General features: G+C 44.3%; 1 protein-coding gene across 12 annotated transcripts in view; it reads left to right on the forward strand.

The window, feature by feature from the left end:
- Positions 1-13,075, forward strand: part of LOC135911998 (glycosyltransferase 25 family member-like) — an 873,389-nt gene that overhangs the window by 45,978 nt on the left and 814,336 nt on the right. Inside the window, exon 9 of one of the 12 annotated variants that reach the window (XM_065444375.2) lies at positions 5,449-5,653. The exons of 9 other annotated variants lie outside the window; for them this stretch is intronic. In XM_065444375.2, the coding sequence (XP_065300447.1) occupies positions 5,449-5,458 (10 nt within the window). In that variant the 3' untranslated portion in view covers positions 5,459-5,653. Of the gene's footprint in view, positions 1-290; positions 1,137-5,448; positions 5,654-13,075 lie in introns of those variants that run through there. 2 more of the 12 variants (XM_070521027.1, XM_070521042.1) reach the window with 2 other exon arrangements.

The following is a 13,075-nucleotide window of genomic DNA, read 5'->3' on the forward strand; positions in this document are numbered from 1 at the left end:
TTGTTCCATTGTCATCTCTCCTGCTTAGTCATCCGATTCTCATCAGGCTGTCATCATCATACTTTCGTAGTCATCTCATTGTCCTCATACCGTTGTCATGCAATCGTCATACAGTCGTTATCATGCATCGTTGTGATGCCATCACGGTGGTTCCGTTGTCATCATTCTAACTTTGTCAACTGACTTGCCATGCTGTTGTTGTGCCATCATCATCACATAGTCAGGGTTATACCAATGACGTCATGACATTGACATCACGCTGTTGTCTTACTATCTTTGTTATATTTCAGAACGTCATTCCATTGGGGTCATCTTGTCACACCGCCTTTGTCGTTTCATAAACATCGCTTCTCCCTGCCATTCTATCATACTCAAGCTGTCATTCTTCAACCGGGATTATGCCAACGTTATGCCATCGTCATCATTGCATCATCGTCAGACAATTCTGATCATGCATTCATTGTCATACTGTCACCGTCATGGTCGTTCCATCATCGTCATTCCAGCTTTGTCATCTGGTTGTTGTCAGCCGTCGTTGTCACACCATCGCCACCACACAGTCTTTGTGATACAGTTGCCCTGTGAGCGTTGTCATACACCTTGTCGTTGGCCCATTGTCATCATGCCGTCATCGTCAAGCTGTCATTGTTATACAAGTGTCATCATTTCAGAATTGTAATCTCATTGTTGAACCTCATTGTTGTAATCTCATTGCTGAAGATGGTGTTGTCACACCGTCTTCGTCGTTCCATCAACATGATTCCTTCGTTTTTTTTTTTTTTTATTAATACCTCAAGGGTCCAAAATAGGACATTACATGAGGGGTGGGCATGTAAAAGGCGGGATTGAGGATGTAGAAATTAGAAGGATGAGTCGGAACACTCAATGGCAGATCGAAAGCGTGCTGTATCGCGGATGAGTGCAGTTTGTCTGGGAAGGCCATTCCAGTCTCGGGCAGTTCGGACGAAGAATGACTGCAGGAACGTAGTGGTGCGGGCTTGTGGTGGGATTACGGAGTTCGGATGGCCTGTTCGACGAACACGATGAGCCAGCTGAACCAGCTGGCTGTCAGGAGGTATGGAATAAAAAAACTTGTGATAGAGGCATAGGCGAGAGATGAGACGACGAGAGGCAAGAGGCGATAGGTCTAGTTTAGATTCATCACTGTGTCATCATCAAACAGTCATCATCATGCTGTCACGCTCATGTCATACATTCATTGTCAAACATTTGTCGTCATGACGCTGTTGTGGCTGCTCCATCGTCGTCATTCTAACTTCGTCATTTGATTCATGTCGTGTGGTTGTGCCATAGTCATCGTACCGTTGTTATGCCATTGTTCTCATGCTCTCGGCGTGACTTTGTCATCGTTATATGCTATCGCGAATATTTTAGAATCGTAATTGCAGTGTTGGTCTTCGTACCTTAGACATCATTCTTTCTTTGACACTGTGTTATCATCATGCTGTCATGCTCATCACTGACCTTGGCATGTGAGTGTGATAGCAAATTGGGCTGATACGGGGAAGAATGTATGAAGCATATGGCCGAAGCAACAGAAGTCCCACAATGACTACTACAGATCGTAAACAAACATATTTTGATCAATAGGGTGTGTCGCTTCATTAATTGAATGCTAATTGCATTACCATGGGCAGTCATCGTTAAATGGGTGCTCCTGAAGTTTTTCGCATTTGGCCATTATGGTTCAGTAAAAGTTCTTAAAACTTTTCATGCTCACTCTTTGGCTCTTATAGAATACAATGTATTCCATCTTTACTGGTAAAAGCTTAACTAGGCCTGAGCAGATGTCATAAAGATCCATGACGTCATGGCGGGCTAGTGTGGGAATTATAAGGTGGCATTGCAACCCTTTAGTTTTTGTGTCTTTTCAGGCTTACCAAGCGTCTTCTCGCAGTAAGAGTGGCTTTTTAGGTAATGTGAAGGGGTAATTTAACAGCACAGTTCAGGTAATTTTGCTCTTTAGTCTCTCTTTAAGGGGCCCCGCACCAGGTCTGGCCATTTTGAGCTGACAAGCGCAGAGCATACAATGCATGCTAACGATCATGTTTGCATAGAATTACAGTGCCATGCATCGCGGAAAAGTCTGAAATTTCATTCCGAATGCTGTTTTTCCTTTCCCTCGCGGCGACCATGCTTTAAGCCGGACGGTGACGTATTCGTATCCGCAGTGTGACATGGCTAATGGTGACACATGACTTCGAGAATTATTCAAGGCACCATCTGTTATTTATGTGATCTGTTGCTTGAATTGACGAATTGGAGTTTAGAGAAATAATAAAACATACAATTGGAATGTTTGAATTTTTTTTTGTTTTACTTCACATTGAAGCAAGAAAGATGTACTTCCGCTTCGTCTGCTTGTTCCCACGGTCATGAGGTCATGTGTGCCGGCACCAAAAATGTGCCATTTTCTATTGTGTTCCAGCGTGGGATCATGCTCTGTAATCCGCTTGTGTCTGCCTCAGTATTCATATAGCACTGACTTATACCATTAGTCATGTGTCATTGTGCACAGTGTGCAAAATCGTGCGCTGCGTGAATGAGACACAACAGCTCACACGCGATGCCATCAGCAAAAGTCTGCAGCGCCAAAGAAAAAAAAAAAAAGGAGTGGGAAAAAAAAAAATGAAGGCGGGGCCCGAGACGTATGCGTCATGCGATCCTTGATGTCCGGTATGGGAGAATGCAGGGAAGGAATTTCGCTTGCGGAGGCTAGACGGGGCAAATGTTTGCAATGAAGCTCGCCTGCTGAAATCATGGGTTCTCGGCACTGAAATATTTCTATCTCGACTATTAATGAGCCGATTTGAAAAATGTTTGTGGCAGAACGCTCTCTATAGGACACGTAACAACTTCCAGCACATAACCAAAATTTATTATGGGGCCTGGTGAGGAGCCCTTCAAAACGATTTGCCTGGGGTATCTATAAATTTTCGGCACTACTTTGTAACAAAATTTTCTCTAGAATGAAAAAAAGGAAGTCATGATACAGGGCCAACTGATGAACACCTGAGTTCTCTGCTTATTAATGGCTCATCAGGCTTGCCGCCACATATCACTATAATAATAAAGTCAAAGCATCAGGCCCACCGCTAACATTAGACCCCATGTTATGTTGTGGCCATCTTTGCAACAGGAGGCAAATTCCATGCATTCAAATATAGTACACTCTGCTTAATGCAGCTGTGTGGCATTTTGCTGTTGTCAGATGCTTTTCAACTTGTGCCTATGTTAATATTGTAAATATGTTAACACGGTAGTGTTAAGAGCCCCATGTCAGACAATCCGGCGTCAGCGTCTGGCGTTCAGCATCGACTGTCTTTTTGGCAATAATCATCCGGAAGCAAGCATACCCAACCACTCTTTTATAACATAAGTTGCTCATACCTTTTGTTTCATTCTTTACAAAGTTATTCCTCAGAATTTTGAGGATGGCAGCCCACAAACAAATGTTATGTAAAAAAAAAAAAAACACTGACAGCACATACCTTTTATGTTCGATCTTCTCAGACTGAAATATTGAAAGTGCAAACCAGTAACTGGAGATCAGCCCACGCAAGAGGGCGCGTTTCTACTAGAAAGCACGCCTTCATGCATAGCATTTGCCGCTAGCATTTCCTGGTAAACATTATGAGTACATAAGCTACAGTTGCCGGAAAGCGTGAAAATCAGTCGGGGACCTTTGAATGCCATCGCATTCCACTCCTAAAGGCGAAGCCCAAGCGTCCTCTAAATTTTAATGTGCTAATGTAAATATGTGAATATTTAGTTTCCCTAATATATTTGTTTGGTAAGGACACTGCTCTACATTTATTTATTGGCATGTTATCACCATTGATATATTTTTAATCAGCTGCTTCTGGTTTAATATGTTGCAAATTGTATCCATTGGGATTTGTGTCATTCTGACAGTAAATTGTCGTATACGGTGTATTGTATGTTGTAGTCAGCGGACAATATTCTTAGCTGAAAATTTAAATATTGGCAAATTGTAGCGCATAAAAGCACAGACATGACAGATGATAGATGACCGCTAACTTGTATCATCTCATTTCTTCTGTATATCTGTTTTTTTCTGTGGTATAAGTTGCCAATATGTTGAACCTACAGGCCCAAAGAGCCACAATTCTAAAAAAAAAGCCTTGCATTCGGTGTGTTGCAACACCATGTACCCGAGCACACGAGGGTTAGACCCTCCCGCGTGTAGCTGTGTACGGCTTAACCGTGTCTGTGGAAAGGGGGATCCGGGTTGAGTTGATGCTGGGTGTTTGGACCTTTAAGCCCCCCCCCCCTTGTTGGAGGCAACACACCTCTTTGGCCTCTGCTTCACATAGACGGCACCTCCAGACTGACCCATCTGGAGGAAATCGGCAGTTGCCCTTTCCTGTCCCCCTCTTCAATCTTTTGCTTTCTCTTTCGCTGTTTCTTCTTTCCTGTCTTCTTATTACTTCTTCTCACTTTCGTATTCTGGGTGGCAACAGTTAATCTGGTGTAATTAGCCAACCTTGGGTATATTATATTAGGTTATAGCGGTAATGCATGGCTGGTGTCTGCAGGTATTCTTCCAACCTTGTAGCGTCCCTTTGTTGGGCTTGGGGGTGGGTGGCTACCATCGTCGTCAATTTTCCAATGCTATATGGCAAGCGACTTTCCACCATTACCTGGTTGCTCCCTAAGGAGGGGGCGCACCGATGAAACATTCACGTTTTTCATGCAGCCAAAACAATCTTTTCCCAAGTACCATGTTGTACACAGTCAACATGATGCCAAAACAGTCAGAATGACCTTACCATTTGTTGTAGCGAAATGTCTCACGGAGGCAATTGGCCCAGGCTATAAAGTAGCGAAGATGGGAAGTGGTGATATTCATCGCGAACTTCGCAACAAAGTACAATATGACAAACTGTCAAAACTTGTAGCATTTGGGGAAATTCCCGTCTCAGTGGGCCCACACAGGTCCATGAACACAGTGCGTGGGGTCGTCTTGGAAGATGACCTTCTCGAACTGAGTGAAAGCGAACTACTAGAAGGATGGCAAGACCAGAACGTAGTGAAAGTGCAAAGGATAACTTTAAGGCAAGATGACAAGCAAATACCTACCAAACATTCATTACTTTCGGAACCAGCAACCTACCTGAAACAATAGAAACCGTCTACTGCAAGCTTCGTGTCAGGCCATACATCCCACATTTGCGTCAATGCTTCAAGTGTCAGTGTTTTGGGCAAGGGTCGCTAACGTGTAGAGGGCGTGATACTTGTATCTTAAGTGTAGTTCAACAAAACACGCTTCGGACGCCTGCACTTCAGCAATGCGCTGTGCCAACTGTGAAGGAGATCACCCTGCCTACTTGCAATTGTGCCCCTCGTGGAAAAAAGAGAAACAAATCATAGAACTGAAAGTCAAACTCAACCTATCTTTTCCAGAAGCACGTAAGCGTTTCGCTCTCCACAATCAGTCCAGTCCTTCCTACACTGATGTGGCGCACCGGGGGGCAGTACCACGGCCTTCGGCGGCCGCCGAAGTCACACAGAGTGTGATGGCGACACACCACCAGCCCCTCTGGCAGGAGCAGCCAGTGCTGTTCCGCGCCCAGTCAACAAGGACCAGCAGACCAAGAGGCGATGGATACAGTCAACACTCCTCTGGTGTCCCAGACGCCGAAGGAACAGTGTAGCTCCGGGGAGCGTGCTGGTAAAGAAGGAAAATTCCGTTTTACGGGGCCTGGAAAGGCCTCGTGAGCTAACTCGAACTACCTCTCTCGACACACATTACAAAACACTTCCAATATGGCTACACAAATTATACATTGGAATGCCAGAGGTCTACTCCACAATCTGGATACATAAATGATCTCCTACACAAATTTAATTCAAGAGTGTGGTGTGTGCAAGAGACGCGCCTCAATTCTACACACACAAACTTTCTGCGACAATAGGCCATCTACCACAAAGACCGCAACGACGTTCTCGCCTCATCGGGCGGGGTCGCCATAATAGTTGATAAGGGTATCGCCTACCAGCAAACGTCCCTTGAGGTAGTTGCATTCAGAGCAATGCTTTTTAGTAAGCTGCTGACAATTACTTCTTTATACATCCCACCCAACTGTCAACTCTCCAAAACTGAATTTGAAAGCTTTATTGCACAACTTCTCGAGCCCTACATTCTCGTTGGAGACCTAAATGCTCATCATACCTTGTGGGGTGACTCTCGATGTGATGTGAGAGGGCGTCTGAATGAAAATTTCTTAAGTACAGGTGCATGTTTTCTAAATAAGAAAGAACCAACATTTTACAGTGTCGCAAACAAACCATTTTCATCTATTGATTTAACCATTGCATCAAGTACAGTCGTGCTGCACTTGGAGCGGAAAGTGCATAAAAATCCATATGGGAGTGACCATTTCCCGATTGTTTTAAAAATGAAGAAAACAGGACGAATGCTCTCTACAGGTGCCCCAGCGGAAAGTTGACTCAGCGAACGGCAGCAATACAGAGAGCTGATATATTTGACCTGGGATGACATTTGTATGCTTAGTATTGACGATGCAGTCTCATATTTAACCACATTTATTGTCGACGTAGTGTCAATATGTATCGCGCAAAGAAATGTATCGCCTATTAAACGATGTGTTCCCCGGTGGAACAACGAATGTAAGAAATTGTGAAAGAAACAAAATAAGGTTTGGAATCACCTCCATGACTCTCTGACTACAGAAAACCTTATCAGCTTTAAGTAAATAAAATCTGAAAGTAGAAGAACACACCGCCGTGCCAAAAGGGACAGTTGGCAAAAATACATTGCCGGCATTAATTCTTATACAGACGAAAGAAAAGCCTGGAACAGGGTAAACAAAATAAAAGGCCGTGAAACTCGTCCTCTACCATTAGTAAACATGCAAGCAGATACTCTTGAGGACCAAGCTGATTGTCAAGGAGCACTTTCGAGCATGTTTCCAGTACATCTGATTACACAGATACATTCCTAAAATACCAGCAACAAGCAGAGCAGCTGACTGGGTCGGAAAGGCACATCCAATGAAGTATACAATCGTCCATTTAGAATGGCTGAGTTCCAGGCCTCACTGAGCTGTTGCAACAAGTCTGCTCCAGGAAGTGACAGAATAATGTATGAGATGATCAGACACTTGCATCCCGAAACCCAAAAAACACTACTGTCACTCTTCAACTCCATGTCCTCTGCTGGATACATTCCGTTCGCCTGGAAAGAAACAATCGTAATCCCTATTCTCAAAAAGGGCAAGGACCCTTCCTCACCCAACAGTTATAGGCCTATAGCTCTGACAAGTTGCCTATGCAAACTATTTGAGAAAATGATTAACCGTCACCTCATCCATTTTCTTGAAAGCAACAAGGTACTTGATTCCTTACAGTGCGGTTTCAGGGAGGGTAGATCCAGAACAGATCACCTTGTCTGCATTGAGCCAAATATCTGTGATGCCTTTGTCCACAAACAGTTTTTCTTGTCAGTATTTTTATATATGGAGAAGGCATACAACACAACCTGGTGCTTTGGAATCCTTCGTGATCTGTCTGAAATTGGAGTTCGAGGCAACTTGCTGAACGTGATTCAAAGTTACCTCCCCTATCATACGTTCTGTGTTAGCGTTGGTAACGTTCTGTCTCGTCCTTTTACATAGGAGGCTGGTGTTCCACAATTTGGTGTGTTGAGCTGCACTCTTTTTATTGTCAAAATGAACTCGATCCAGAATGTCATACCACGTAGTATGTTTTATTCTGTATATGTGGATGACATCCAGATAGGTTGGAAATCATGTAATCTAAGTATCTGTGAGCGACAAGTACAGCTTTGTTTAAATAAATTGTTTAAGTGGGCGGATGAAAACGGTTTTAAACTAAACCTTCAAAAAAGTATTTACGTCCTGTTCTTTAACAAGAAAGGTATACTGGCGGACTCCGTAGTAGACCTCAATGGAGAACGGCTATCTGTGAGCCGTGAACACAAATTTTTAGGGATCCTTTTAGACGGCAAGCTAACTTTTATACCACACCTGAAGTTTCTTAAGGCAACATGCCACAAACTATGAATCTTCTGAAGCTCTTGTCACGCACATCTTGGGGAAGCGACAGGAGATGCCTTATAAAGTTGTACAAAAGCCTTATACTAACACGGCTTGACTATGGAGCAATAGTCTATAATTCTGCTGGACCTAGTACTCCGAAAATAGTAGATCCTATCCACCACTTAGGACTAGTCCTAAGTGGTCTTTAGGACTAGTCCTGTGCAAAGCCTTTACATTGACTCTAACGAATGGTCTCTATACTACCAAAGGACATATTTAAGTTTTTTGTATGCCTTGAAGGTAAAATCAGCTGTGGATCACCCACGTCATTCAATTATTCATGACTTCTCCATGGCCAGGCTGTTCCGTAACCACCAAGCTGTGCGGCCTCCTCTGTCCCTCCGGTTGGAAGCACTCTCACAAGAAACAGGAGTCCCTCTTTCAGAAAATGTTCTAATGGCTCCTACTCGGCTTTCACCACTGTGGGAGTGGCAAACTATCCAATGTGACATATCTTTCTTAGAAATATTGAAACGAGCACCTGAGAATCACATACAGTCACATTTTCTTGAACTTAAAGAGGAGTATTCCTGTGATGAATTTTACACAGATGCTTCGAAGTCTCCTGCTGGTGTTGCTTACGCAGCTCTCGGACCCTCATTTTCAACATCTGGAGCACTAAACCCACACACCAGTTTCTTTACAGCTGAAGCATATGCTACAGTCTCGGCTATTAAACACATAAGGCTCACAATTGTCGCTAAGGCTGTTGTCTTCACAGACTCATTAAGTGTCGTGAGAGCCCTAATTTGTTTACGAAAACATAAGAATTCCATTTTGAATGAGCTGTATAGTTTGTTGTGCTCCGCATATATGTGCAACCAAGCAATTGTCTTATGCTAGGTACCAGGCCATAAAAGTATAAAAGGCAACATAGCTGCTGACGAAAACGCTACGTCATTGAGTTTTAGTGACACCGATGGTAATGTCCCCATCCATTCTACAAAGCTTAAGACTTTTCTACATCGTAAACTGAGGAGTCATTTGCAAGGAGAGTGGGATACGCAAACGCTGAATAAGCTACACATGATAAAACCAAAACTAGGGAACTGGATAAGTGAGAAAACAGCACGGTACAAGCAAGTACTTCTTTGCGGATTAAGAATAGGACACACTTACAGTACTCACTCTTACCTCTTGACTGGGGGGGATTCTCTGACTTGTAGTAGCTGCGACAATAGTCTGACAGTCCTCCAAGTTCTTATTCAGTGCCCTGCAATAGAAACAGAGAGGAAAAAGTATTTCCCTTTTGCATATTGGGAAAACATACCTCTTCACCCTGCATTTTTTCTTAGCGATGAACCGCTTTTTAATCTGCAAGTAGCCTTAGATTTTTTAGCCGGAACTGACACACTGAAAATAATTTGGCCAGGTAATTTTAACACGTGATTAACAGCTCTTGTATTCGAGGGCTGTCTTGATGCTCTAGTGTCACTGTTGTTTCATTTTCGTATGTGTTTACCAAAACACAATTACCATCGCCCACATCCCTAATTAGTCAGTGCCGTTATTTTAGTACCTATATATTTTATGCCATTTACAGCAACAGTGTTTAGGCCCTTTTACAGCCATGTCACACCTACCATGATGAATTCATTGTCCATGCCTTTCACAATACATCCTTAAAATTACCATTTGTCTTGGTGCTCTTTGGCCATAACTGGACCTTGCGCCATTAAACACCACATATCTTCATCATCATCATCATCATCTAAAAAAGCCTTCGTAAATATGTAAATTTTTTTTCATGACCTCATGTATGTTGCACTACGTGCCTTGTTTCGGTGCTGTCCCATGTTTTTTTGTCGCATGTGCGATTTCGTTTCGTCTCCTGTTCTCTGTAAATAATATGAGGTTCCTATGTGTGCTAGAAGGCTTTTAACATCAATGCGTTCTTTGCCACAACTCTACAATGTGGTTAACATGTGAATAGGGAGTGTCCACAAAAATAACTTGTACCAGCTGCCTCAGCTTTTCTTCTTTAGCACTGCTTGAAAACCTGCGATGAAAGTCTTACATTTTATGGCTTGACAATTTGGTTGATTAGCTGTTGAGTAACTTAATAGCAGCGGAGTCGCGATTAACCTTTCAACCAGATTATTTGGTTCCATTGCACAAGAAAATCACCATACTCTGCCATCCAAAAACGCTATTCCTCTAGACTATTCTCTCTTCCATTATCGTCGTGTGTGCCACTGGTACTGTATAAATCTCTATAGAGCTCTTCAGCCACTTGAACTATCTCATCCATATTAGTAATGATATTGCCGGCTTTGTCTCTTAACGCATACATCTGATCCTTGCCTATTCCTAGTTTCTTCTTCACTGCTTTTAGGTTTCCTCCGTTCCTGAGAGCATGTTCAATTCTATCCGTATTATACTTCCTAATGTCAGCTGTCATACGCTTGTTGATTAACTTGGAAAGTTCTGTCAGTTCTGTTCTAGCTGTAGGGTTAGAGGCGTTCATACATTGACGTTTCTTGATCAGATCTTCCGTCTCCTGCGATAGCTTACTGACATCCTGTCTGACGGAGTTACCGCCGACTTCTATTGCACACTCGATCCTTAATGATGCCCATAAGACTGTCGTTCATATCTTCAACACTAAGGTCATCTTCCTGAGTTAAGGCCGCATACCTGTTCTGTAGCTTGATCCGGAATTCCTCTATTTTCCCTCTTACCGCTAACTCATTGATCGGCTTCTTATGTACCAGTTTCTTCCGTTCCCTCCTCAAGTCTAGGCTAATTCGAGTTCTTACCATCCTATGCAGACCTTGCTGAGCATGTCCACATCTTGTATGATGCCAGGGTTAGCGCAGAGTGTGAAGTCTATTTCATTTCTAGTCTCGCCATTCGGGCTCCTCCACGTCCACTTTCGGCTATCCCACTTGCGGAAGAAGGTATTCATTATCCGCATATTATTCTGTTCTGCAATGTCTACTAATAACTCTCCCCTGCTATTCCTAGAGCCTATGTCATATTCCCCCACTGACTTGTCTCCAGCCTGCTTTTTGGCTACCCTGGCATTGAAGTCGCCCATCAGTATAGTGTATTTTGTTTTGACTTTACCCATCGCCGATTCCACGTTTTCACAGAAGCTTTCGACTTCCTGGTCATCGTGAGTGGATGTAGGGGCGTAGACCTGTACGACCTTCAATTTGTACCTCTTATTAAGTTTCACAACAAGACCTGCCACCCCCTCGTTAATGCTATAGAATTCCTGTATGTTACCAGCTATATTCTTATTAATCAGGAATCCGACTCCTAGTTCTCGTCTCTCCGCTAAGCCCCGGTAGCACAGGACGTGCCCGCTTTTCAGCACTGTATATGCTTCTTTTGGCCTCCTAACTTCACTGAGCCCCATCATATCCCATTTACTGCCCTCTAATTCCTCCAATAGCACTAGATAACGTTCTAGCGTTAAACGTTGCCAGGTTCAGATTCCGATGGCGGCCTGTCCGGAACCAGGGAACCTTCTGCTGTGTCGCAGGTCTGACCGCCGCCGTGGTCAGTTGCTTCGCAGCTGCCGGGGACTGAGGGCCGGGGTTTGATTGTTGTGTTCATATAGGATGTTGTGGCCAAGTACTGCACCAGGGTGGCCAATCCTGCTCTGGTGAGGCTGTGCGTTACCGGTTCTGGTTACCGAGATCAGGCCACACTCCAGGCCTGTTTATGCAATTTTATCAACACGCTGATATTTTTTTTGTCGTTAATCCGGTGGAAAATAGCGCGGCACCGGGATTCGAACCACGGTCCTCTTGCACGCGAGGCGGATGTTCTACCTCTACGCCACCGCTGCAGCCACGTATATGGTTCATTAAATTGATGTTCCGCGGTTTGCGGAGAGCGCGTAGGTGGGTTGAATGTGAGTCGGGGCTTCCGTCGTTCGGTTCGCGGAAGCAGTGCCGTGGCTTCGAAGTCAACCCATCGCCGCTGGACCGTACTCATGTCGAGACACTCCGCGAACGGACTCGATGCCCCAACGCGCGTGAAAGGCTCTGCCTTGCGAGGGTGCGAGACGAGAGACCCACTGCACTGCAAAGGATTCGTGGCAACGGCCTTGACATATTGCAACTTCGGATAGGGTCACCCTGGAGCCCCGTTGTGTGCACACTGCGCGCACCGCAGTGTGATTGGATGAACGATGGTGCTAGGGTGGTGTTGGGGGTGCTTTGTCGTTGGAGGGGGATTCGGTGTAAATCCGGCTAAGAGAAAGGAGATTGAAATTGTAGCGTCATTAAAATTTACCCGTAGCTCTTTGATGTCTGTGATGTCTGTGTAACCAGTTCTGCTCGATCGCTTGCTTATTACGTCTTAGTAAAGAGTTCATCCCCTTGAATTCAGTATCACGGCCTTGCCTACTGACATGTGACTTCGCGACATCCACAACAGCTTCAACTTTCCCTCACTGTCGTCGAGGCGAATCTCAACTCAAACTATTGAAAGTATCTTTATGGGTCTAGAGAAAATAATTTGAGAGGGCTAATTGTAAGTGTTCGTGGGTTCAACGACGCCGGCTCAGCAACTGTGGGTTGATATGCATATGCGTAGTGACGGGAACAAGGGAGCACTAGATCCGCGAAAATGTTCTGTAAGAAATGGGAACGCCCTTTTAGCCGGTAAAATGCTCTGCAGGTATACATTCACGACAAGACCGTTTAGTCTGGACCACTGCTTCACTGGAATTCCGATAGGCCGATTTTCGACGAGTTCCACTGCGCCACCGTTGCCGCAAAGCATGATGGTAACAATAGTCCTTAGCTGGCTGAAAGGCGCTATCTTAATAATTATGTTGGGTTTGTGCCATGAAAAACCCGCTTATCCCGCTAAGTCAAAGGGCAGGAGCGCGAGGAGAAAAGAAATAGTACAATGGGAGCCTTGTTGAGCAGCCGCACAAGCCACGTTCCCACTGGTCTACTCGTCGGCATTTGCCTCATTTTGTTACATTT

The sequence above is a fragment of the Dermacentor albipictus genome, chromosome 1 (assembly GCF_038994185.2).
Source record: "Dermacentor albipictus isolate Rhodes 1998 colony chromosome 1, USDA_Dalb.pri_finalv2, whole genome shotgun sequence".
In the NCBI taxonomy this organism is placed as follows: domain Eukaryota; kingdom Metazoa; phylum Arthropoda; class Arachnida; order Ixodida; family Ixodidae; genus Dermacentor; species Dermacentor albipictus.